Here is a 22,155-nt window from a genome sequence, read left to right as displayed (position 1 = left end):
TGAAATATATACAAGCTGTTGAATGAGGCAAGGGAGGTACTATCAGGGATGCTGGCAACAAATTTCAATTCCTCCCCGGCCACAAGAGAGGTGTTGGAGGACTGGAGGACAGCCAATGTGGTATCATTATTCAAGAAGGGAGCAAATGATAGAAAGGAAACTTCAGGCCAGTCAGTATAACATCAGTGGTGGGGAAACTACTGGAATCAATTCTGAGTGACACAATTAATCTGCATTTGGAGAGGCAGTGATTAATCAAGGACAATCAGCATGGGTTTGTTATGGGGAGGTCACATTTGACCGAGTTTGATTAGATTAGATTCCCTACAGTGTGGAAACAGACCCTTCGGCCCAACAAGTCCACACCGACCCTCTGAAGAGTAACCCACCTAGACCCATTTTCCTCTGACTAATGCACCTAACACTATGGGCAATTTAGCATGGCCAATTCACCTGACCTGCACATCTTTGGATGGTGGGAGGAAACTGGAGTACCCAGAGGAAACCCACGCAGACACAGGTCGAATGTGCAAATTCCACACAGGAATCGAACCTGGGTGCCTGGTGCTGTGAGGCAGCAATGCTAACGACTGAGCCACCATGCTGCCCCAAGTTGATTGAATTTTTGAAGAGGTAACCAGGTGTCTGTATGAAGGCAATGAATTCAACACAATCTACTTGGACTTCAGGAAGGCTTTTGAAAAGGTCCTGTATGGAAGACTGATAGTGAAGCTTAGAGCCCATGGGATCAAGGAACTTTGGCAAAGTGGATACAGAATTGGCTGAATGGCAGGAAGCAGAAGGTGGTGGTCAAGGCTAATTTTGTGGCTAGAAGCTTGTTGCCAGTGGATTTCCACAGGAATCAATGTTGGGGTCCTTGCTGTTTATAGTACATATGAACAATTTAGTTTTGAATGTAGGAGGGTTGATTAGTAAGTTCGTGGATGAGATAGAAATTGATGGGTGGATAAATAATGAAGAGGATACACTGAAATTACAGGAGGGTACAGACAGGCTGGTCAGATTGGCTGATCAGTGGCAAATAGAATTCAATCTGGTTAAGTGTAAGGAGATGCACTTGGGCAGGATAAACAAGGCAAGGGAATACATGATGAATGGTAGGATTCTGGTAGGACTCTGCAAAGTACTGAGGATCACAGGGACCTAGGTGCACATGTTCATTGGTAGCTTAATGTAGTGGGACGAGTAGATAAAGTGGCTAAGAATGCAAACGGTTTATTTGCCTTTAATAGCTGAGACATAAATTTTAACAGCAGGGAGGTGATGCTGGAACTGTATAAAATGCTGGTTAGGGCACAGCTAGAGTATTGTGTGCAGTTCTGGAACCCACATTATAGGAAGGATATGATTGTGTAATGGAGGATGCAAAGGAGATTTACCAGAGTGGGCTGGAAAGTTTTAGTTATGAAGAGAGTTTGGCTAGACTGGTGTTGTTTTACTTGGAGCAGAGGAGATTGGTGGGACATGATTAGAATGTATAAAACTATGAGGGGCATAGACAGGAATAAACTTTGTCCCTTGATGGATGAATCAATGACCAGAGGGCACAGATTTAAGAAAAGGGACCAGGGATTTAGAGGGAAAGTGAGAAAATATTTTTTCACCCAGAGGGTGGGGGGAATCTGGAACTCACTGCCTGTAAGGGTAGTAGAGGAAGAAACCCTCAGAACATTTAAGAAGTATTTAGATGTGTATTTGCAATGCCAAAGCTTACAAGACAATTGGCTACGTGCTGGAAAATGGGATTAGAATAATTAAGTGCCTGTTTTTGACTGGTGCAGAGTCAATGGGCCAAAGGATCTTTTCAGTGCTGTGGACTGCTATAACTCTATGACTAATCGACTGTATTCACAATATGGTCTCTTCTACATTGACGAGGCCGAATACAGACTGGATAACTGCATTGCAGAACATCTCCAATTTGTACATAATAATGACCTTGCCCTTCCAGTTGCTTACCATTTCAATGCATGTTCTTGCTATCAAGTTAATATTTCTACCTTAGGCCTGCTGCAGTGTTCCAAGCTGATTTCTACTTTTCCACTTGGACATTACAGCCTTCGGGACACAAGACTGAATTCAATAACTTCAAAGCATGAACACTTTTCTCCATTTCAATGACATTCTCTCCTCCATCCCCTAGTGTCTTGCTTTGGTGGGTTTGCTTTTGGCTATTTTGACTATTCACACCTCCCTTTGGCACCTATTTTCCACCTGTGTCTCTCTTCTATTATTAGCACCCCCTTTGTCTCTATTCTGGTGTTCTGGACACCTTCACCAATGTTTTCATTTGCTGTTCCTCCCTTTTGTAGGGTTTTGTTAGTTCAGTTAGCTATATGGTAGGTTTATGAAGCAAAATGACACCAGCAGCGTGGGTTAAATTCCCACACCGGCTGAGGTTACCATGAGGACTCTCCTTCTCAACCTTCTCTCTCAGCTGAGGTCTGGTGATCCTCAAGTTAAATAACCAGCAGTCATTTCTCAAATGAGAGAGGGATCCTCTGTTATGATCGGACTGTGGCACCTTTACTTTTACCTTCCCCTTTGTCAACAGTATCAAATCTATCATTTTCAAACCTGCTTTAGTTTTGAGGAAAGTCATATTGAACTCATACTGTTAACTTTGTTTCTTTACAAATGCTACCATGCCTACTTTGTTTCATAATCACTCTCTGTTTTCATTTTATTTATTGCTAATCTCTATTTCCTGTTACTCAACCAGTGACATGCAAATACATGTGGTTACTGACCCTTTCATTCCATGAACGCTAACTTCACTGACAGGTGTCTTATTTTGAACTCCTGTTAAATACCAATTAGACAATGCAAATCAACTGCAATACTCTCATAAATTCTCTGAGGGTATCAAAAAATTCTCAATTTGCCCTTAACAAATCCATGCTGACATTTTTGGAAACAATTAATCTACATTTGTCCAAATGACTGTTAATTTTATCCTGAATTATCACTGAAAAAAATTTCCATTGTTGAGATTAAGCTATTGGATGGTCTTATCTGTACATTTCTCTTTTGAACAAGTATGCAGCATTTATAGTTCATCAGTCTTTGAGCACCACGCATGTATCTAAGGAGGATCAGAAGATAATGGCAAAAGCCGCTACAATTTCCACCTTTAGGCAGAAGTGGGTACTGCAGATGCTGGAGATTAGAGTCAAGATTAGAGTGGTGCTGGAAAAGCACAGCAGGTCAGGCAGCATCCGAGGAGCAGGAAAATCGATGTTTCGGGCAAAAGTCCTTCATCAGGAATGAGGCTGGGAGCCTCGGGGGTGGAGAGATAAATGGGAGGTGGGTTGGGCTGGGGAGAAGGTAGCTGAGTGTGCAATAGGTGGATGGAGGTGGGAATAAAGGTGATAGGTCGGAGAGGAGGGTGGGGCTGACAGGTGGGAAGGAAGATTGATAGATGGGACAGGTCATGAAGACAGTACTGAGCTGGAATGTTGGAACTGGGGTAAGGTGGGGCGAGGAAAAATGAGAAAACTGGTGAAGTCCACATTAATGCCATGGGGTTGAAGTGTCCCGAGGCGGAAGATTAGGCGTTCTTCCTCCAGGTTTCAAGTAATGCGGGAGTGGCCATGAGGAGGCCCAGGGCCTGCATGTCCTCAGCAGAGTGGGAGGTGGAGTTGAAATGTTCAGCCGCGGGGCTGTGGGGTTGATTGGTGTGGGTGTCCCAGGTATGTTCTCTGAAGCGCTCTATGAGAAGCGTCCAGTCTCTCCAACGTAAATGAGACCGCATCGGGTACAAAAATGACGTGTGGAAGTGCAGGTGAAACTCTGATGGATGTGGAAGGCTCCTCTGGAGCCTCGGACGGAGGTGAGTGGGGAGGTGTGGGTTGTTAGGGGGCGTGGACGTGACCAAGTAGTCGTGGAGGGAACGGTCCCCTCTTGGCACCTTCTCCTGCCACTGCAGTAATTGCAAAACCTAAGTCCACACCTCCCTACCCACCTCTGTCCAAGGCCACAAAAGGAGCGTTCCACATCAGACCGGATGCCTTCTCGCAAAGCGCTTCACAGAACATCTCCGGGATACCTGCATCAATCAAACCCACTACCCCGTGGCCGAACATTTCAACTCCCCCTTCCACTCTGCCATTGAAATGTAGCTCCTGTGCCTCCTCCATTGCCATTCCCTCACCACCTGATGCCTGGAGGAAGAACACCTCATCTTTAGCCTCGGGACTCTTCAACCCCATAGTATCAATGTGGCCTTCACCAGTTTCCTCATTTCCCCTCCGCCCACCCAGTTCCAACCTTTCAGCTCAGCACCATCCTCATGACCGTCCCATCTGTTCATCTTCCTTCTCACCTGTCCACTCCATCCTCCTCTCTGACCTATCACCTTTACTCCCACCTCCATCCACCTATTGCACTCTCAGCTACCTTCTCCCCAGCCCCACCCACCTCCCATTTATCTCTCCACCCCCGAGGCTCCCAGCCTCATTCCTGATGAAGGGCTTTTGCCCGAAATGTCGATTTTCCTGTTCCTCGGATGCTGTCTGACCTGCTGTGCTTATCCAGCACCACTCTAATTTCCAATTTTACTCTCCTCAGTTTCCATAGATTTGCTAATGGAACATCTTGCTTCCACTCCAGAGAGAAAAAAAAATCTGTTTCATTTCTCTTTGTTCAATTGCTTGCTTGTGATATTGTGACAAAATCTTACTCAATTCATGATGGTTTGAAAGTTTTACTCCAGCAAAAGTGAAATATACAATAAGTCTGAATTAAATCATTTTTTCACATGGACCCAGAATATTTCAAGATTAATGGTTATTCCATATACCTCAATCCATCAACTTTCTTCCGGTTTAAATAATCAAAAGTTACAGGATAGTGTTCTTTCTGCCACCATCTTCTCATGTGATATATTTGGCTGGTTCTCAATTTAATTTAGATAAGTATCTGTTCAAGAATAGTCAGTTATGACAATGGGCAACTCAGCAATGCATCATGGCCTTGGTTATATTTTGATTGATTCCTGCAAGATTTCATAAAATGCTTCATTTATTAATGCAACTCAGATAACAATATTTTTTGAAGAAATTGAAAACAGAAATGGAAATGAACAAGAGAAGCCTTCAACTATAACAAAGAGATCAAATCTGATTCTGTTACACGGTACGACAGCCCACATGATAGTGCCTGAGGAAAAGGACAATGAAACTTTACATTTGAGAAGCTTTTTTTAAAAAGAATTTTTAAATTAAAAATAAAAATGAATCTAGGAATTCAACTAAAATGTTATCAACATTAATAAATTCTCACATACAAGAACAAGAAATAAACTGCAGGAAGAACTGAGACTGTTTCCTGAATTTATTAGAATTAATGAAGAAAATGTTGCCTCCTGCTGTTAGAATACTTCAGTATAGTTTTGTTACATCAAAATGCAACAGATTTTGATACATGGGTATCTGTATCTAGCTAATTTTTAAGTTCCATAACTTGTGCAACCGATCTGCAAGCAGTTTATTGGTTTATACTTCAACTGCTCACAATTCATCACGATTTCCTTATTTAATGAAATCTTTATTCCCAAGCATTCTGTATCTAAAAGATTGTTTGATTACAGCGTTCATCAACCTCTCAAACTTGAAGTAATCCATTGACGGTAATAGGAATTTGAGTCTTAGGCAGTCATTGCCTAACCATCTCCATTTCTTACATGTAAGATAGCATCTTTGATGCCTTGATAGGTGAAATCACTTTGTTTTTGTCCTGTTAACTTTATTTGTTTATTCTAGGAAATTTCAAACAGAGTCAAAATTAAAAATCTACATTCATGTACATTTTGAATAATTCTAATTCCTCTAATTTTCAAAATCTCAGGATGTAATGTTACTTTCATTCTCATTTAATTGGCCTTTTCTCAGTACTGAAGTTGACCATGCTTTCATGCAGAGGCCTGGGTCAAGAGTGGCAAGGGACATTGGCACAATACAATTAGCTAATCATCTTCAAGAACAGATAACGCGATTATCGTTTTGGTATTCAGCATTTACATTTGCATCACTTTACATCATTAACATCCAAAGGTGGGGGGAGGGGTGGGGAATTACCAAGAACTTAACTGGACCTCTGCAGATACAAGAGCAGAACAGCACATGGGAATTCTATAGTGAGTAACATAGCTCCTGAACCTCTAAGACTATCCACAAACTACAAAGCACAAGTCAGGATTGTGATGTAATACTCTCCACTTGATTGGATGATGCAACTGTTACAGCACTCAAAATTGACACCATCCAGGAAAGAAGTCTGCATGATTCACTGCCTCCATCACCAGTACACGATGGTATCATTGTATATTATCGAAAAGATACACTGCAGCACTTGCCAAAAATGCCTTCAATAACACCTTCCAAAACCACAATCGCCCTAAGTTCCAATAACCTGTTTCCAATAACCTGCCTCTAAGTTTCCAATAACCTAAGTTATCTAAGTTTCCAATAACCTGCCTCTCCCTTTCTGAGATTACCTCCTTCGAAGTGTTAAATAAATTTTACAATTTAGGATAAAAAGGTGTGTGTACTGACTGACAAAGTACTTTGAGCACATTTCATGGACTCCCACTTATATTTGTGCAGACTTGAGGAGTCTGTATTCGACATGCTTGGAGTGGCATGGTGGCTCAGTGGTTAGCACTGCTGCCTCACAGTGCTAGGAACCCAGGTTCAATTCCCACCTTGGAATCTGTGTGAAGTTTGCATGTTCTCTCCATGTCTGCGTGGGTTTCCTCTGGGTGTTCCAGTTTCCCCCCACAATCCAAAGATGTGCAGGCCAGTTGAATTGGCCATGCTAAATTGCCCATAGTGTTAGGTACATTAGTTAGGGGAATGGGTCTGGGTGGGTTACTCTTCAGAGGGTTGGTGTGGACTTGTTGGGCTAAAGAGCCTGTTTCCATACTGTAGGAAATCTAATCTTAAAAAAAAACACAGGTTGCAATATCTGAAGGGGCTGCTTCTCAATCTTTGGTTACACTTCAGTCCTCTACTTCAAACGTTTGGAAACCTGACACAATGGGAGATGCAGGCATGTCAGAGGACCCTCTTAGGTCTTGCTCCTAATTCTGATATTAATAAGTCTAGGCAGCAGGCTGTAGAGGAATTTATTAGGTCTGTCGAGTGTACTCATGAGGTCTTCCCTTAAAGGTAGGTACTGTGGACACTAGAGTGCATCAACTCTCCCAAAAATCAACATATAAATTTATTAGAATTTCTTTAAGGATTGAATTTTGGTCACAGTACCCTTTTAAGGAGTTCCCAATAGCTAATTTGTTAATTTATGATACTTAAAAATGTAAATAAAGACATGTCCCTTTAAGGGGCAACCAACTAGTTAACTTGCTAATTTGATTAAATGAATTATAAAGTATGACAGAGTAGGGTTCTTGTCTCACTTTGGTAATGTCCTTATCTCGGAGCCAGTAGGCTTGGGTTCAGGTCCCACCTGCTCCAGAGATGTTAAATAATATCTATGAATAGGTTGATTAGAAAATATCTATAAAGAGAGACAGCAAGAACATTCCATTGGTAAGTGGACAAAAGGCAAACGTTTGTACTGCTGCATTCTGAAAATAAACAAACTATTAAGAAAAGGATCTGTTCCATATTTCACCACAGGCTTGTGCTGCAGACATCTTCATGATGGGACAGTGCAGGTCTTCAAGGTTTATGAGATACAAACTTACATACCTACATGCTTCAATTCTGAGTTATCGGCATATTTAATCTATTTCAGTCTGTATCAGGTATCCCCTTCTTAGGCTACACTTTCCTGTATTCTTGATTATTATAAAAATGGCAGGATGGTTAAGTTTTAAATGTCAGCCAAGTACAGTTTTAGTTAAAAGAACCTTTAAGCAAGCTTAACAGAGGACTGTTTCTGCCTATTTCTCTAGGTACCTGCTTGACAAAAAGCAACCTACTGATTGGTAAGGAACAATTTTATTACATTAAACTGAATTAGTTTTAAATGCTTGCAGAAACTATTTTATTTAAAGGTACAAACCCACTATTCCTGATGATGGGCATATGCCCAAAACATCGAATCTCCTACTCCTCAGATGCTGCCTGACCTGCTGTGCTTTTCCAGCACCACACTCTTCGACTCTGATCTCCAGCATCTGCAGTCCTCACTTTCTCCAAGTCCACTATCACCACAATACAACAGACACAGGCCTAACAAACAAATTATCTGCTGCTTATTTAACTGACAGTTTCACTCAGTTTCCCTTTTCAACTGGGGTTTGTCTCAAAAGATAAAGAAGATTTTGAAGCGGTTGTTTCTTTCAGGAGATTAACTCAGAATTCCATGATCTGCAATACAGAGTTTGAGTTTTTAGCAGGGGTAGAGGAAAGAACAGGCAACCAGCTCACCACCTATTCCTGGATCATATCCTCCTGTAAGGGGCATATGTGATCAAGAACATGATTTTCAATCTTTATTTTAGAAAGCCCGAACAGTCAGGTGCACGATAGTATACAGCTGTCAAATTCACTGCAGGGACATTTGTAATGTTATTTGTATTCTTTAAAAATAGCAGTAGAATAAGTCATTCTGTACTGGTTTGAACACAAACTTTAAATTTGTTTCAATTGCCACTTGCCTCTATTTCCTAACTCAAGGCTTGCTGGTTAACTGTTTGTTCTAATAAGTAAGGCAAGTGCCAAGTCTCAATCTACTTTCACCACTGGCATCAGGAAGGTATTGCCTTTTGCCCCAAGCATAATTGAGTATCAAGCTCACTTTCTGACCAGTTAGGATATTTGAATTTAAAAACCGCATCACAATAGTGATGCAGTTCAGTCACAATGTAGGGACCTGGAATTCATCTGGGTGTCAGATTCCTGACCCTGTGCTGAAAATCTAGTCCCAAATCTCTGAAGTGGGACTTGAACTCCCAACTGGCTTATTTAGAGGCAAACTGAGTGGCAGCAGTGACCACTTGCAGCACAGTGGGAAGCATGCTTTTTTCTTGGGTTTCATTTTATAATGTTTAGATACAATTATTGTCACTTGCAATTTCTATTTTTACCAGAAAGTTTAACCCCTGCATCAAGAGCGTTAAAATTCCATGCAAATAAACATTGTGATTTAGAACTCTTGACAAAAGGGAACTATACAATTTATTGTTGGACTGGCCATTTTGCTAACAATAATGTGCAGAGAATAAATATGACAAAGAAGGGATTAAGGATCAGGGTCTCAAAGTAAGTGGTTTGTCAATTATCACCCCTGATTCAGCTTTTTCTCCAGTTAATTCAATACTTCAATGAAGCAGGTACGTTCCTCATTTTTCTGCTTCCAATATGTAACATCTTGCATTTATCTATAACATTTATCTACACTTTCCCTCTGGGTCAGTTGGAATCATCATGAATGATAGAAGGGCAGATTAACTTTTACTTCTGTCTCCTTCAGGCAAGTAATTACTTAGAAATTCTCACTTCTTCAACTGATATCAAGAACTTATTAAGAGAGAAATCGTCAACAGAAACTATGTCCTACAACTCTTTTATTCGATCTATTCACTGGTGTGCTACACTGTAGAACCAGTGAAAAGAATTTTAGCTGTTCAGGTAAAAAGGAATTGTTCACAGGCCAGTCAAACTCAAATATGAATTTTTTCTTTTTGAAAACAACGTATTCTGGAGATCACAGTGAGTCAGACAGCATCCACAGAGAGAGCAAGCTAACGTTTTGAGTTTAGATGACTCTCCATCAGAGCTGAAGATGAAGAGTCATTTAGACTCAAAACATTAGCCTGCTCTCTCTCCATGGATGCCATCTGACCCGCTGTGATCGCTAGTATTGCTAGATTCTAGCATCTGCGGTAATTTGCTCCTACCTATTAATTGTTCCTTCCTCTTTTACCTCATCAATTCTCTCTGTGTAACTCATTTTGCATTTAATTTCTTCAAAGCAACTTGATGAATTAATCTGTAAATTTAGCTGATCTTTGAATTCTTTGATGTGCTTCTGCCATATATTTGTACTTATTACAAAAATACTTTATTCAAAGGAGTTTTGAGTTAACTAATGTTTTCACTTGGGAAAAGATCACACACAACATCAAAATGAGATTGTGGGACTGTGAATAGAAGGCTGTCAATGGAAGACAGTTGCGAAAACTAGCAGTTGATGGCAAGTATTCCAGTACAATGGCAAGTCTGTTCATGATTGCCCAATTGACTACAGAGGAATCTTGATTATCCGAAGGACACAGGCAGGGAGTATTTCCTTCGGTTAATTGAATGCTGGATACCATAGTGAGCCAAGCATCGAGACCTTGTCATCTTGTTCGGATAATTCGCTTATATTTCCAACCACAAGTTAGAGGAATTCCATAACACCATTATTCATGCATCTTTGAGAGTTTGTGCACGCTCTTAACTGCTAATTTCTTACTTATTTCATTATTCTCACAAAAATGGGTTGGAAAACATATTATTTTGCAATTAGATGAGGACAAGTCCATCTTCTCTTACTGGTTATGTTTTGATCCTGAAAAAAAAATCATATTTCGGCAGCAACTATTACCCTAATCTATCAAAGATGCAAAAATGGTCCTGAGGAGAGTGATATTCTCTTCTTATCAGATGTGGGAGTTTAGGGAGAGTTTACATGTTACTGAGGATTATATCTGCAATAACTGCCATTGATTGTGAATCCTATCAGATCGAACGGATCAGTTAGAGCGACAGTTGGAGGCAATGAAGAATTTACAAGAGCAAGGGGGTGTGATGGAAGGCAGTTATAGGAAGGGAAAAAAGTTGCAGGTACAATCACATAGATGGATTACCTCCAGGCAAGGTAAGAGAGATAGGCAGGTAGTATAGGAGTCTTCTGTGGCTATCCCCATTTCAAACAATTATGCTATTTTGGAAATGTAGGGGGTGATGGATTCTCAGCACAAAACAACCAAGTTTCTGGTATTGAGACTGGCTCTATTGCAATGAAGGGTATGTCGGGTTCCAAGAGATCAATTGTGTTAGGGGTCTCTCTAGTCCGAGACACAGACAGACGTTTCTGTGGCCAGCAGTGAAAAATCAGAATGATGTGTTGCCTCCCTGGTGCCAGGATCAAGAATGTCTCAGAGAGGGTGCAGAATGTTCTCAAGGGGGAGAGAGCCTACCAGGGGGTCTTTATACACATTGGAACCAACGACATAGGAAGGGAAAAAGATGAGATTTTGAAGGGAGAATATAGAGAGCTAAGCAGGAACTTAAAAAGGTCCTCAAGAGTAGTAATATCCAGATTACTCCTGGTGCTACGAGCTAGTGAGTGTAGGAATAGGAGGATAGAGCAGATGAACGTATGGCTGAGGAGCTGGTGAGAAGGATTCACATTTTTGTATCATTGGAATCTCTTCTAGGGTAGAAGTGACCTGTACAAGAAGGATGGATTTCACCTGAATTGGAAGGGGATAATATACTGGCAGGGAGATTTGCTATACTTGCTCAGGAGGATTTAAACTAGTTAAGGTAGGGGGGTGGAACCCAGGGAGATAGTGACGAAAAAGATCAATCTCAGACTGGTACAGTTGAGAAAAGAAGCGAGTAAAACAGTCAGGGCAGGCAGGGACAAAGCAGAGAACAAGGTAGGACTGATAAATTAAACTGCATTTATTTTAATGCAAGAGGCCAAACAGGGAAGGCAAATGAACTCAGGGCATGGTAAGGAACATGGGACTGGGATAATCATAGCAATTACAGAAACGAGGAATGGACAGGACTGGCAGCTTAATGTTCCAAGAAAGAAATGTTACAGGAAGGATAGAAAGGGAGGCAAGAGACAAGGGGGAGTGGCGTTTTTGATAAGGGATAGCATTACAGCTGTACTGACGGAGGATATTCTCAGAAATACATCTAGGCAAGTTACTTGGGTGGAATTGAGAATCAAGAAAGGGATGACCACCTTATTGGGATTCTATTATAGACCCCTAACAGTCAGCGGGAAATTGAGAAACACATTTATAAGGAGTTCTCAGTTATCTGAAGAATAATAGGGTGGTTATGGTAGGGGATTTTAACTTTCCAAACATAGACTGGGACTGCCATGGTGTTAAGGGTTTAGATGCAGAGGAATTTGTTCAGCATGTACAAGAAAATTTTCTGATTCAGTACCTACTAGAGACAAAACTTGACCCACTCTGGGAAATAAGGCAGGGCAGGTGACTGAGGTGTCAGTGGGGGAAGACTTTGGGGCCAGCGACCATAATTCTATTAGTTTTAAAATAGTGATGGAAAAGGATAACCAGATCTAAAAGTTGAAGTTCTATATTGGAGAAAGGCCAATTTTGACAGTATTAGGCAAGAACTTCCAAAAGCTGACTGGGCGCAGATGTTCGCAGGTAAAGGGATGGCTGGAAATTGGGAAGCCTTCAGAAATGAGATAACGAGAATACAGAGACAGTATATTCCTGTACGGCTTAAAAGGAAAAGTTGGTAGGTATAGGGAATGCTGGATGACAAAAGAAATTGAGGGTTTGCTTAAGAAAAAGAAGGATAGACAGGATAGATCGACTGAATCCTTAGAAGAGTATAAAGGCTGTACTTAAATATACTTAAGACGGAAATCAGGAGGCAAAAAAGGGACATGAGATAGCTTTGGCAAATAAAGTTAAGGAGAATCCAAAGGGTTTTTACAAATACATTAAGAACAAAAGGATAACTAGGGAGAGAATAGGGCCCCTCAAAGATCAGCGAGGCAGTCTTTGTGTGAGACCGCAGGAGATGGGGAGATACTAAACAAGTGTTTTGCATTGGTATTTACAGTGGAAAAGGATATGGAAGATATAGACTGTAGGGAAATAGATGGTGACATCTTGAAAAATCTCCATATTACAGAGGAGGAAACTGAATGCCTTGAAACGCATAAAAGTGGATAAATCCCCAGGATCTGATCAGGTATACCATAGAACTTTATGGGAAGCTAGGGAACTGATTACTGGGTCTCTTGCTGAGATATTTACATCATCGATAATCACAGGTGAGGTGCTGGAAGGCTGGAGGTTGACTAACGTGGTGCCACTATTTAAGAAAGGTGGTAAGGACAAGCTGGGGAACTATAGACCAGTAAGCCTGACGTCGGTGGTGGGCAAGTTGTTGGAGAGAATCCCGAGGGACAGGATGCACATGTATGTGGAAAGGCAAGGATGGATTAGGGATAGCCAACATGACATTGTGCATGGGAAATCATGTCTCACAAACTTGATTTAGTTTTTTGACGAAGTAACAAAGAGGATTGATAAGGGAAGTGCGGTGCACGTGATCTATACGGACTTCAGTAAATCATTTGACAAGGTTCCCCATGGGAGACAGGTTAGCAAGATTAGATCTCATGGAATCCAGGGAGAACTAGCCATTTGGATACAGAACTGGCTCAAAGGTAGAAGACATAGGGTGGTGGGGGAGGGTTGTTTTTCAGATTGGAGGCCTGTGAGCAGTGGAGTGCCACAAGGATCGGTGCTGGGTCCACTACTTTCATCATTTATAAAAATGATCTGGATGTGAGCATAAGAGATACAATTAGTAAGTTTGCAGATCACACCAAAATTGGAGGTGTAGTGGACAGCGAAGAAGGTTACCTCAGATTACAACATGAGGTTGATCAGATGGGCCAATGGGCTGAGAAGTGGCAGATGGAAACTAATTTAGATAAATGCGAGGTGCTGCATTTTGGGAAAACAAATCTTAGCAGGACTTATGCACTTAATGGTAAGGTCCGAGGGAGTGTTGCTGAAAAAGAGACCTTGGAGTCCAGGTTCATAGTTCCTTGAAAGTAGAGTTGCAGGTAGATAGGATAGTGAAGAAGGTGTTGGATATGCTTTCTTTTATTGGTCAGAGTATTGGGTATAGGAGTTGGGAGATCATGTTGTGGCTGTACAGGCCACTGGTTAGGCTACTTTTGGAATATTGCGTGCAGTTCTGGTCTCCTTCCTATTGGAAGATGTTGTGAAACTTAAAAGGATTCAGGAAAGATTTACAAGGATGTTGCCAGGGTTGGAGGATTTGAGCTGTGCGGAGAGGTTGAATATGTTCGGGCTGTTTTCCCTTGAGTGTTGGAGGCTGAGGGGTGACCTCATTGAGGTTTATAAAATCATGAGGGGCATGGATAGGGTAGATAGACAATGTCTTTTCCCTGGGATGGGGGAGTCGAGAACTAGAGGGCATAGGTTTAGGGTGAGGGGAAAGATATAAAAAAGACCTAAGGGGCAACATTTTCACGCAGAGGGTGGTGTGTGATGGAATGGGCTGCTAGAGGAAATAGTGGAAACTAGTACAATTGCAACATTTAAATGGGTATATGATTAAGAAGGGTTTGGAGGGATATGGGTCGGGTGCTGGCAGGTTGGAAGAGATTGGGTTGGGATATCTGGTTGGCATGGACGAGTCGGACTGAAGGGTCTGTTTCTGTGCTGTACACCTCTATGATTCTATATCAGTATAAACGTTGAGCAAATTTAAATTTAAAGGACTTTATACTCCATGATACAATAATAAAGGAGTTCACACATTGCAACAATGGCCACTTCAAAAGAAGTTTATTCATAGAAATGCAATTTGGGACACCCTAAAGCATATTACATGGGTTGCTTTTAGCACATTCTCCCCTATTCTCATTTCTTATTATCACTTATTCAGCTTATCTTATGTGCTGGTTTACTATCAATAATCCCTTTCATATCTCACTCTCTCTGGGCTCAGTCTCCAACTATCCGATTACCTCTTCATCAAGCCCTCTCCCCCACCATCTCCAAAACCACAGCCTCCAACCCCATCTTCATCAATATATGCCACATTTTTCCTCGCTGCTATCATGTCTGATGAAGTGTAACTAGACTTGAAATGTTAACTCTGCTTTCTCCCCACAGATGCTGCCAGACCTGCTGAGTTTCTCCAGTAAATTTTGTTCTTATTTCATACTCCCAGGATCCACAGTTCTTTGTTTTATTTCAGAAAGATAAACGCTGCCACAACACGAAACATGAACTTCATCAAAATTTCAAAATAAATAAATTGATAATTTAAATGAGTGATTAATAGAAATGACTAGTAAAAATGCCAAGTACTATAATTTAATATTAAAGTCAATTTTTGCCTTTTTGGCAAGCTGCATGGGGGCAAATAAAATAATAAACCCCAATTCAGGGAAGAGGGTCGTGACTAGAGCTGAGGTTAACTGACACTGGCCTTGGGTCACCTCTGGTAAGGCATACGGATAGACCAGATCTAAAAGTTGAAGTTCTAAATTGGAGAAAGGCCAACTTTCGCAAGCTGATTGGGTAAAGGGACGGCTGGAAAATGAGATAACGAGAATCCAGAGAAAGTATATTCCTGTTAGGGTGAAAGGAAAGGCTGGTAGGTATAGGTAATGCGGGATGACTAAAGAAATTGAGGGTTTGGTTAAGAAAAAGAAGGAAGCATATGTAAAGTATAGACAGGATAGATCGAGTGAATCCTTAGAAGAGTATAAAGGCAGTAGGAATATACTTAAGAGGGAAATCAGGAGGGCAAGAAGGTGACATGAAATAGACATGAAATAGCATTAAGGACAATCCAAAGGGTCTTTACAAATACATTAAGGACAAAAGGGTAACTAGGGAGAGAAAGGGTAACTAGGGCGGCACGGTAGCACAGTGGTTAGCACTGCTGCCTCACAGCGCCAGAGACCTGGGTTCAATTCCCGACTCAGGTGACTGACTGTGTGGAGTTTGCACATTCTCTGCATGGGTGTCTGCGTGGGTTTCCTCCGGGTGCTCCGGTTTCCTTCCACAGTCCAAAGATGTGTAGGTCAGGTGAATTGGCCATGCTAAATTGCCCGTAGTGTTCGGTAAAAAGGGGTACATGTAGGGGTATGGATGGGTGGCGGGTCGGTGTGGACTTGTTGGGCCGAAGGGCCTGTTTCCACACTGTAAGTAATCTAATCTAATAGGGCCCCTCAAAGATCAGTAAGGTGGCATTTGTGTGGAGCTGCAGAAAATAGGGGAGATACTAAACAAGTATTTTGCATCAATATTTACTGTGAAAAAGGATATGGAAGATATAGAAAGTAGTGAAATGGATGGTGACACCTTGGAAAATGTCCATATTACAGAGGAGGAAGTGCTGGATGTCTTGAAACGCATAAAGATGAATAAATCCCCAGGACCTGATCAGGTGTACCCTAGAACTCTGTGGGAAATTAGAGAAGTGATTGCTGGCCCTCTTGCTGAGATATTTGTATTATCAATAGTCACAGGTGAGGTGTCGGAAGACTGGAGGTTGGCAAACGTGGTGCCACTCTTTAAGAAGGGTGGTAAGGACAAGCCAGGGAACTATACACCAGTGAACCTGATGTCGATGGTGGGCAAGTTGTTGGAGGGAATCCTGAGGGACAGGATGTACATGTATTTGGAAAGGCAAGGACTGATTAGGGATAGTCAACATGGTTTTGTGTGTGGGAAATCATGTCTCACAAACTTGATTGAGTTTTTTAAAGAAGCAACGAAGAGGATTGACGAGGGCAGAGCAGTAGATGTGATCTATATGGACTTCAGTAAGGCAAGATCTTCATAGACTTGAGTAAGGCGTTCGACAATGGGAGACTGATTAGCAAGGTTAGATCTCACGGAATACAGGGAGAACTACCCATTTGGATACAGAACTGGCTCAAAGATAGAAGACAGAGGGTGGTGGTGGAGGGTTGTTTTTCAGATTGGAGGCCTGTGAGCAGTGGAGTGCCACAAGGATCGGTGCTGGGTCCACTACTTTCCATCATTTATATAAATGATTTGGATGTGAGCATAAGAGGTACAGTTAGTAAGTTTGCAGATGACACTAAAATTGGAGGTGTAGTGGAAGGCGGAGAAGGTTACCTCAGATTACAACAGGATCTTGATCAGATGGGCCAAAGGGCTGATAAGTGGAGTTTAATATAGATAAATGCGAGGTACTGCATTTTGGGAAAGCAAATCTTAGCAGGACTTATACACTTAATGGAAAGGTCCTAGAGAGTGTTGCTGAACAAAGAGACCTTGGAGTGCAGGTTCATAGCTCCTTGAAAGTGGATTGCAGATAGATAGGATAGTGAAGAAGGCGTTTGGTATGCTTTCTTTTATTGGTCAGAGTATTGAGTACAGGAGTTGGGACGTCATGTTGCAGCTGTACAGGACATTGGTTAGGCCACTGTTGGAATATTGCGAGCAATTCTGGTCTCCGTCCTATCGGAAAGATGTTGTGAAATTCGAAGGGGTTCAGAAAAGATTTACAAGGATGTTGCTGGGGTTGGAGGATTTGAGCTTTGGGGAGAGGCTGAACAGGCTGGGGCATTTTACATGAAGCGTCGGAGGCTGAGGGGTGACCTTACAGAGGTGTATAAAATGATAAGGGGCATGGATAGGGTAAATAGGCAAAGTCTTTTCCCTGGGGTCGGGGAGTCCAGAACTAGAGGGTTTAGGTTTTGGGTGAGAGGGGAAAGATATAAAAGGGACCTAAGGGGCAACGTTTTCATGCAGAGGGTGGTATGTGTATGGAATGAGCTGCCTGAGGAAGTGGTGGAGGCTGGCACAATTGCAACATTTAAGAGGCATTTGGATGGGTATATGAATAGGAAGGGTTTGGAGGGATATGGACCGGTTGCTGGCAGGTGGGACTAGTTTGGGTTGGGATATCTGGTCGGTATGGATGGGTTGGACCGAAGGGTCTGTTTCCATGCTGTACATCTCTAGCCTTGGCAGAATTCACATGAATGTTAGGGTTGGGAATGGGTTGATTTTCTGCCTGAGTATCCTCCTCCCGTGGCCTGCTTTCTGACTCTCCTTCTCACACATTCGTATCCCTTTTTCTGGTTAATGGAATTTTATCCCTTATTATGAGGTGAACTGAACATAAAAGTAAAAAGGTTATCCTTCAGTTACATGGCTATTGGTTACACCATATCTAAAATACCGAGTACTCATTTAAAGAAGGATAGAGTCATCGAGTCATACAGCACAGAAACAGACCCTTCAGTTCAAAAGTACAAGCTGACCATAATCCTAGACTAAACTAGTCCCACCTGTCTGCTCTTGGCCTATATCCCGCCAAGCATTTCTTATTGATATACTTATCTAAATGTCTTTTAATCGTAACTGTATCTTCATTGACCACCTCTTCTGGAAGTTAATGGCAGACACGAACCATTCTCTGCTCCTCATGTCTTTTTTTAAATCTTTCTTCTCTCACTTTAAAAATATATATACATGCCTAAATATAAATGTACTGGAGGTGGTTCAATGGTGATTTACAAGATTGGCAATTGGAATGAGCAGGTTGTCTTAAGAGGGAAGACTTGACAGGCTGGACTTGTATTTTTGCTGGAGTTTAGAAGAGTCACAGTGATGTGATTTAAGACTACAAGGCAGATTTGAAAAATATATATTCACTTGTGGATGACTCCAGAACTAAGAGACACCATTTTGAAATCATGTGTTCTCTTTTTGGGACAGAAATGAGGGGGAACATTTTTTTCTCTGACAGGTTATGCACCTTTGCAACTCTCCATTTCAGAATGCAGTAGAAGAGGGGGGGTCACTGAATGTTTTTAAGGTATGCATAGATAGATCATCGCTGGGCAGAGGAATCAAAGAATATTGATACAAATAAGGAATTCAGAACACAAACAGATCAGCCTTGAAGGGCCAAATGGCCTACTCCTAATTTGTATGTTAATATTGTTGTATATACGTAAAAGTTTGATGAACTTCAATGCTCTCTAGTCTATTACAACACTGTTTTCAAGACAATTGGTTCCCTTTGTATTCTAGTGCTGACACTTAATGCAGTATTTATATTTGTGCATGACTTTAAAAGACTTGCTAATTCTGGATAATCAGATGGCAAAAGTTAGTGCTGGATCCAATATTTATTCAGTCTTACATTATTTCTTTACAATATTTCACCCTTAATACGTCTGCAGCATAACTTCAACCAGTGTCATTTCAAAATTTTTATTGATCTGATATAACACGCTTCTTAGTTATCACATTCTGAGATGGGACTTTAATCCTGACTTTCTGGCCCAGAGTTAGGTATATTATCCATTGTGCCACCAGATCCTTGTCAATCTGGGACACTTCACGGATTTGCCTGTTAACCCTGCAAAGAGGTCACGCTAATTTTTTACAATATCATTTCAATTTTAGTTATTGCACTGGTGAGGCCAAATATGAGCTGTCACTTTAGAACTTGTTTTTCCTCAACCAATTCAGGAATGTTATGACATGCATTTCTATCAGTGGGAACTTGCTGGCCCACAAATAGTATCATCATCAGTGCATCAAAGAGTTTGATGTCTCTTTATTTGTGCTCAAGGTATGCACAACCTGATTCGAGATGTTATTACACATGTCGAGAGAGGTGGCACTTGAACCCAGGTTTCCGTGCTCAGTGGTGGAGACACTACCACCTATTGTGTTTAGCTGCTCTCAAGTGATAACAATTTAACATAATTTATATAAAATTGAGGTGCAAGACTGCGTATCAATAAACACCATGGAATTTTAATTGGAAACAAACAAAAACAAACTCTGTCTAAGGCGGTACTTACCAAGTTATGATCATTCTTTTTGGTGAAAGCTTGCTCTTTCTCCCCCTCATCTTTTGTCCAACTATAGGAGATCAAATAATTCATAATGGGAGGGTGGTAGATGGTTTCTGGCCTGTTCCATGTGACAAGTAAAGAGGTCCTATTCACTGGCTGCACGGTCATATTCACTGGTGGGCTGCTGCATACTGAAAGGCAGAAATAAAATCTTAATCCTTTTGGTTACTGCCAAATATTTAAGTCTCAGAGCTTTCCTTGCTTTCAGGAAAAAACTGCATACATTTCTTGACACTGACATTTCTGACATGCAGCTTCCAGAATTAACATTAAGCTTATTAAAAATCAACAGCTAAATAGTTTTAATCACTTGCCATTTTAATTAGCAATCAATTTTATTTAATTCTCAGTAGGAAGAAAGAAAACAACGTTAAAACATTCATGTTTCAGTAAAATTGTATTCTCTGGATCAGAATATAAATGTTTGAAGTGTACAATTTACACATCCAAGTTAGGTTGGGGTGTAATGTCTGTACTTGCTGCAAACTACCTTATTTCTATGGTCTATCCTAAGTCATGCAGAAACAGCAATATTCTCTAAGGGTCAAATGCAGATTTTTGTAATGAATTATTAAGTCACTTTGGGAGCTAGAAATTAATTGGAAGAGAATTTCATTTTATAAAATGACTGGCCTAGATTGTCCAATTTAAACCATGTGACTATTTTGCTTTGAGTAAAGTACTAAAATTAAACAATCATTAAACATTTGGTGTAGTAACGATGGCAATTATCACCTTTCATACACTGTCATAGATTTTGCTCTCAAATTTTAAAAAATGCTTAAGAAGAAAGGAATATATCAAGCTTATTAAAATTCCTTAGTACATATGGAACTCATGACTTAAATGACAAATATTTGAATTATTGCATCAATACAATTTAGTAACAAATTTTATATGGGCAGCAATGTCATATGTCTGACAGATGAAAGATCCACACTATGAATCTAACTTTAAATAGGTCAATACAAATTAGCCAATCTATTTCTGCCTAAGAACCAAGAGTTATCACTATTGTGTTACATTAAAAAGGAAGATTTCCTTCTCTTCCCTTGTCAATTTATTACATTTATTATTCCAAATTCCAGGCGGATAACCACTGCCTCAGACGTTGGCTAACTTAATGTACCACTTGGGTCTGACTGGTTTGCTTTCCTTTTTCTCTGCTTTATCAGCAAATAAATGACATTCTACAATGAAATCAGTACCTGCATTTCACGATTTGCAAGGTATCAATTTGCATACCACTGTTTCATGTTTTACAAAGTCGGGAGACTCCATTCAAGAACTGACTTAAATGAAATCAGCTTGTTTCCTTTAACTGGCAAGCAAACTAGCCTCTAAAACAACAAAATCAGAAATTGCTGGATAAGCTCTGCAGCCCTGATATCATCTGTGGAGTGAAATCAGAGTTAACGTTTCAGGTCGGATGATCCTTCTTCAGAATGAAGTAAACTAACTAGCTTGCTTCAAAGTGAGATCAGCCTCAGCTCCATTTATCTGATTGCTTGCGGCGTTATAGTTTTAAAACGTGAAAGGCTAAAATAAGAAACGCAAAGTTCTTCTTTTCCATGAGTACACTGACATGCTGAATCAAAGGCCATTATTTTGTTGAAGTGAAAATAAATAATAGCATGTAATGGAAAATACAACTAGCTCATCTCACATGTTAAAAAAAGCCCAATTAATGTTTCAGATATAGAACCTTCATCTGAACTGCAAACCAAGTTAAGAAGGATCTAAATCATATCTAAATGAAAGAGCAACAGAATTTGCAACCATAAAAGAAATTGATTAATTATCTGCAAACAGATCATTAATAAGATAGAAACGTTTTATATCAAATCATAACACAATATCAGACTTAGTGAATGAGTATATTATATCAATTTTTTTAATGGAGGGAGAGGAGGAAGAAGCTACAAACTATAGCATGGCATTGCAGAAAATAATGGGAAACTGATGGTTTCCACCCCAATGTATCAGGAAACTACTGGTATCCTAGTTATAATTTTCCAAAGATCACTAGATTGTGGGGTGTGGTTTCAGACTGTCAATTTATAAATGTTATTCCAGTACTTAAGAAGGGATGGAGAGAGAAACCAGAAAGTGACAAAGTTATCAGTTTCACATCCGTTAAAGGCAAGTTGCTGGAAGGTATCATCAAGACAAAGTGCCTATGCACTTGGTCTAGTAGTAACTGTAAAAAAAAAGTTTGGGGGGACTTCTAAAGGATGTGTCTGACTAATTGGATGCTTTGAGGCAACCATCAGCATAGTGTAGGGGAGGGTTTGTGAATATTACCGAAGAGGTTCCACACAAGAGTTTATTCAAAGCCAATAAGTTATAAAATTGGAGGTCACCTTGTGATGCAGATCAATAATTAGATTAAAGCCAAATTAAAACCAAATTAAAACCAAAAGCATATTCTGTTGGGTTGAGTGGTTGTAACAATCGGTGTTCCCCAAGGACCTGTGATGCTCCATCAGT

At 40.7% G+C, this 22,155-nt stretch overlaps 1 protein-coding gene across 1 annotated transcript in view; it reads right to left on the bottom strand.

Moving 5' to 3' along the window:
• LOC122559046 (receptor-type tyrosine-protein phosphatase gamma-like) overlaps window positions 1-22,155 on the bottom strand; it is a 644,852-nt gene that overhangs the window by 160,395 nt on the left and 462,302 nt on the right. The window contains exon 9 of the mRNA XM_043708214.1: window positions 19,612-19,796. Coding sequence (XP_043564149.1) covers window positions 19,612-19,796 — 185 coding nt within the window. The remainder of the gene's footprint in view (window positions 1-19,611; window positions 19,797-22,155) is intronic.

The sequence above is a fragment of the Chiloscyllium plagiosum genome, chromosome 18 (assembly GCF_004010195.1).
Source record: "Chiloscyllium plagiosum isolate BGI_BamShark_2017 chromosome 18, ASM401019v2, whole genome shotgun sequence".
In the NCBI taxonomy this organism is placed as follows: domain Eukaryota; kingdom Metazoa; phylum Chordata; class Chondrichthyes; order Orectolobiformes; family Hemiscylliidae; genus Chiloscyllium; species Chiloscyllium plagiosum.
Note: the sequence above shows the minus strand (reverse complement) of the source record. Positions and strands in the feature narration are given on the sequence as shown.